Raw genomic sequence first — 5174 nt, 5'->3', positions numbered from 1 at the left:
TCCCAATTAGATAAGAATCTATTATTTTTGGGGTTTATTTCGCTTTAATTAGACGAATCGAGAAAAAGAATACAATAAAGGCGTACCTGAATGGATGAGAAAACGAAAAGAAATGCCAATGCCACGTGAGATATGAGATACCTTGTTGGGGAAAAAACAAAATTTTGCAAGTAGCCATGAGGGAGATTGTTTACATCAGAAGTTTTGCTTTCACATCAGAAAAGAAAGATAACGTATACGTTTTCTTCTTCTTCTTTTTTTCAGGGAAGAATATCATACGTTGAACATGCATATTGTGGGCATAGGAGGGCATCTCCTTTCTATATAAGTTGGAGAGTTGGTATACTCTTGGAAAATTCGACAGGAACTAGCCAAATTTTCGGATTCGGGTGATGAAGCTTTCAAGAAAAAGAAAGATAACAGAATGATGACTAAAAACTGCTTAACTAATACGATCATGTGGGATTTCCATCATCGATCAGGTGGCCATCGGCCAGCTTCATTTATTAGGTTTATTCGTTCGTATCGGCCAAACAGTATTACCTGCTAACATCACTTGGCGTTTATGGAATGAGCGTAATGCTCGTACCTTTGAAGGGAATAAAAAACACAAAATTGGTCAAAAAGACCAAAACACAAAATTCCTGGGTCATATAGATTCTTAGCTTTTGATATTGTTTATATAACCAAAAATCAGAAATATTCTGTTTATATAGCCAATTTGGATATTTGGCCCAGGAAAATTAAAAAAAAATGTCTCCTACCTAAAATACCCCCTAACCTTTTAAACCCTTCTTTTCAAAGAGAATTTATTTCTCTTCCCTTCCCGCAGAGCTCTGTAGAACCTCCTCTTCCCTTCTCGCAGAGCTCTGCAGAAATCGGCAATTCAGAGCTCGTTTTTTTTCTTCAGATCTCGTTTATCAATCATGATGATTAGCGATTGTTTAATACGTTTGTAGAATCCAAGTTTCATCTAATCGAAGTTTCATCAATTGGAGTTTCATCTAATCGAAATTTCTGAGTTGGTTTTGAAGCAATTGAAGTTTCTATAATAGCGTCGAATCGGTAAGTTTCAATTTGTCCAATTGAAGTTTCTCTGTCGATTTTGAAGCAAGTTTTAGTTGTTGATGATTAATTTTTGTTAATTTTTGATTTTAGTTGTTGATTTTGAATATCCAGGGTTTAGTTGATTATGTGACTGGTAAATTTTTCAATTTTTCCATTATTTCGGTTTGTCTCGAATCATGTTTTCTAGGGTTTAGTAATCTGATTTTCAATGCAATATACACAGATGTGAAGTTTGTGTGTTCAATTGTGATGTGAACTGAATTAGTATGTACTTCTGCTAATTTGTTTACATATTATCAATTGAATACATCCAGATTCAGAAGATTTGTTTTTATATATTCCTTTTGAAGATGGATCGTCATTTTCTCTGTGTGGTTATCCGGGGTACCGATGCGTGTCCATACCAAGTTACTACGAAGTCAACAGTTGATGAGTTGAAGGCGCATGTCTGTTCTTATTGGAATAGAATTTTACCGGACTCAATTCAGTTTGTATTTGACTATGAGGGGAGAAGCAATGTTGTTGACAGTGATGTGAAGCTCTGTTCTTTCTTGTCATTGTGTATTGTTAACCAGTTGTCTTTCTTGGAGCTTCGTTTATTTGAACGTGTTCCTCTTCGTGCTCTTGATTTTGTTCGTGAACCTACTACGAGCGAGTTTAGTTTAGCACCAGACCCTAGTAGAGATCAGTTGGTTAATCCTTGTCATCTTCCGAGCAGCAGTAGAATGAGCGAGTTTCGTTTAGCACCAGACCCTAGCAGAGATCAGTTGGTTAATCCTTGTCATCTTCCAAGCAGCAGTAGAATGAGCGAGTTTCATTTAGCACCAGACGCTAGCAGAGCTCAGTTGGTTAATCCTTGTCATCTTCCGAGCAACAGTAGAATGAGCGAGTTTCGTTTAGCACCAGACCCTAGCAGAGCTCAGTTGGTTAATCCTTGTCATCTTCCGAGCAGCAGTAGAATGAGCGAGTTTCGTTTAGCAGCAGACCCTAGCAGAGCTCAGTTGGTTAATCCTTGTCATCTTCCGAGTAGCAGTAAAGTTACTCCTACACCTACAATGACGGAGTTGCTTTTAGCTCAGTCACCTATTCCTTCCTCTCAAAAGCTTGTATCTTCTCAAGATATACCCATGTCTCAAGAACATACATACAATGGAAAGTTGGCAATTAAAAGATCTTGCAAGGCGGCTGAATAGGAGTTTATTATAAAAGGTGTTGGTCAAGATTCTTATGGAGGACGAGATGAAGCTCGTCTTGTTGTTGAGAAATATAACCATTTTTTTGGTCGCAGGGTGAGAGTCGTCAAGAGCAATACAGAACGACATATGGTGGAATGTTATTACAAGGAGAAATTGGAATGCGACTGGATGTTTCATGCAGCTCCCAAGACTTCCAATGTGAAGGGTCACTTATTCCTCAAGGCCTATAACGGGGAACATAAATGTTGTGCTGGTTATAGTGATGGAATAAAGGCTGATCCTGTTACGCGCGAACTTATCAAGAGTTTGATATTTGAGCAGATTGAACAGAATCCCAACAAGAAAGCCAGGGATATTGTTAGAGAACTCAAAAGTGATTATGGGTTGGAAGTGAGCTACGATCAGGCGCATGCCGGGAAATAATTATGTTTCAAGGAGTTTTATGGCGAGGACATTAAATCATACACTGACTTGAGATGGTGGTGTGAATCCGTGAAGAAAAACGATCCAGGTAGTAGGGCTGATTTAGTTGTTGAAGGTGGCGAGTTTAAGAGTTTGTTCTTAGCCTTCGATGCTTGCATCTCTGGTTTCGAATATTGTCGCCCGGTACTGTTCTTGGATGCAACTTTCCTAACTGGAAAATTTAGGGGTTGTCTTATGGCAGCTACCGGGAAGAATGCGAATAATGGTACGTCTTCTTTTAGTTTTGATGTCATAATTTTCTTTTTATATCAGATTATCACTGGATGAAACCGGTTTCATCCTTAACTGGTGAAGTCATACTAGAGAATGAAACTAGTTTCATTCTGTACAATAGCAGTTTCAGTCAGTTTGATATGATTTTTTCTTTTTGTGTTTGTTTTGTTTCTGTATGAATATTTCCTCTGGCATATGGTATCGTATCAGCTGAAACTGTTGAGAATTGGCATTGGTTCTTGAAGAAACTAGAATCTATCTTGGGTCCTCGTGTACTAACTTTTATTTCGGATCGCCATGAGGGTTTGATCCAAGGGATTCGTGATGTTTTCCCAACTTTCTATCATGATTGGTGTTACCACCATTTGAAGAATAATGTCCGCAGTAAGACCAACAAGAAAAAGGGAGAGCATTGTGCTGCGATGGGTTTGTTCAAAGAATGTTTCTATTCATCGACTCATGAAGGCTTTGATCAGGGTATGCAAAAGTTGAAGGATATGGGATGTGATGGTCTTCACAAATTCTTGAGTGAGATTCCAGTGGAATGTTTGTCCAATGCACATTGTCTGGGCTGTCGTTACGGCTACATGTGTTCAAACATTGCAGAGTCCTTCAACTCTTGGATCAAGGAAGCAAAAGGTATGCCTATTGCAACACTTGTTAACTGGATCAGACTTAAAATTATGGAACAGATGAGTACAAGGAAGAGCAAGGGGGCGACATATAAAGGATTCATTTGTCCCAGGCTAGAGAAAAAAATATTGGCTTCCATTCGTGCTGGTGTCCAGTGGAGAATAACCAAGTCTGGTTACATGGAGTGGGAAGTTTTTGATGGAAAGTACACGCATGTTGTTAATATTGCGAGGTTTCAGTGCAGCTGTAGGGTTTGGTTTACTGAGCAGTTCCCTTGTGGTCATGCTATTGCGTGTATGCATTCAAATAACATCAATGTTTACGAGTACATTAATCCGTATTTCAGCATTGCTAGCTTCCGTGCTTCGTATGATCGTCCTATCAAGCCCATTCCCGATTACGACAAGCCTATTGATGTTGCTACTGGAGATCTCGTGAACCCACCAACTGTCGTAGGAAAAAAACATGGTAGGCCGAAGAAGAAGCGGATTCCTAACACAAGTAGTGCAAGTTTCAAGAGACCAATTATGTGCGGTAACTGCCATACTCAGGCACATCATAACAAGACGACGTGTCCTCATCCTCCTGCGAAAAAGCAACGTTAAGTACCTGCTTAAGAACATCTCCAGCCTTCATTTCTTCTGTGCAGCTTTTTACCATGATATCTTTTATTAGATTTTTACCATGATATCTTTATTAGTTTATTCTTCTCTGCAGCCTCTTGTTGCACATCTAAGATTCATTTAGAATTTACCTTGGATTGTTTCTTTTGTTCATAAAAATATATCTTATGGAATTATTTTTTCAAGTATTTCTCTTCATTTTTATAGTATATATCTTTTAGTCTTATGTTGATTGTTTAATTGTACATTCCCTTCAGTTTTTCATTGTAAAATTTGAATGTTTGTGAAGATTCAAATTTAATTGTACATGATGTAACCAGTTTCATCCTGCCTATTCTGGAAAAAATGAGATTTTTGGCCAGGATGAAACTGGATTTCATCCATCACATATGGACAGAAAAAACTATTTTTTGTCAACCTGCACACTCTGAAAACAGTTTTTATACAGGCTTTGATGTAAACAGTTTCATCCAATCCTGGTTACAATCTGACAAAAAAATTGAAGTTTTATACAGGCTAGGATGTAACCAGTTTCATCCAAGCCTGGTTACTTTTTCAAACTGCAAATTTAATCATTTCTGGCTAACATATTCAAACACAACCATCATGAAATTGAAGTATAGGCATTTTCCAGTAAAAGAGTTCATATTTTAATTAAGACGAATCCACGGATCATAACTGTATGCGAAGACATAGTTCAACAAAAAAAAAGTACTACCAAATGAACTACATTAATAAAAAATTTCTAAACAACCTAAACACATTAAACTTTCCAGCAGCTATTCTCATCAGTTAGGATTTCATATGCCAGATTGATTCGTCTTGTGCCCATCTCCTCTCCAATAGTATCTTTTCCTTCAAAAGAGTAACCGTCTGTGATTGCCCATTCCATGTAGTAGATAACATACATCATCGAATCATCACTGCAAGACAAATGAATATGTAATGTCAGTTTAAC

General features: G+C 37.8%; 1 protein-coding gene across 2 annotated transcripts; it reads left to right on the top strand.

The window, feature by feature from the left end:
* Positions 1-656: 656 nt before the first annotated feature.
* On the top strand, positions 657-4379 carry LOC113325982. 2 transcript variants are annotated; one of them, XM_026573804.1, is made up of 3 exons: positions 657-1065; positions 1383-2952; positions 3171-4379. In XM_026573804.1, exons 2-3 carry the CDS (start codon positions 2922-2924, stop codon positions 4196-4198), a joined length of 1059 nt encoding a protein of 352 aa, XP_026429589.1. In that variant the 5' UTR covers positions 657-1065; positions 1383-2921; the 3' UTR covers positions 4199-4379. The 2 variants fall into 2 exon arrangements, with proteins under 2 accessions (XP_026429589.1, XP_026429588.1); XM_026573803.1 differs by having other exon boundaries at positions 1292-2952.
* The last annotated feature ends 795 nt before the right edge of the window (positions 4380-5174 follow it).

The sequence above is a fragment of the Papaver somniferum genome, unplaced genomic scaffold (assembly GCF_003573695.1).
Source record: "Papaver somniferum cultivar HN1 unplaced genomic scaffold, ASM357369v1 unplaced-scaffold_10, whole genome shotgun sequence".
Lineage (NCBI taxonomy): Eukaryota > Viridiplantae > Streptophyta > Magnoliopsida > Ranunculales > Papaveraceae > Papaver > Papaver somniferum.
The sequence above is the reverse complement of the archived record's forward strand: the minus strand, read 5'-3'. Positions and strand labels throughout refer to the sequence as shown.

Bases quoted from the DNA above. Each gene is read 5' to 3' on its own strand.
- LOC113325982 (XM_026573804.1), top strand. From the start codon at position 2,922: ATGGCAGCTACCGGGAAGAATGCGAATAATG. The intron at 2,953-3,170 runs GTACGTCTTCTT...GTATCGTATCAG, and splicing joins CGGGAAGAATGCGAATAATG to CTGAAACTGTTGAGAATTGG.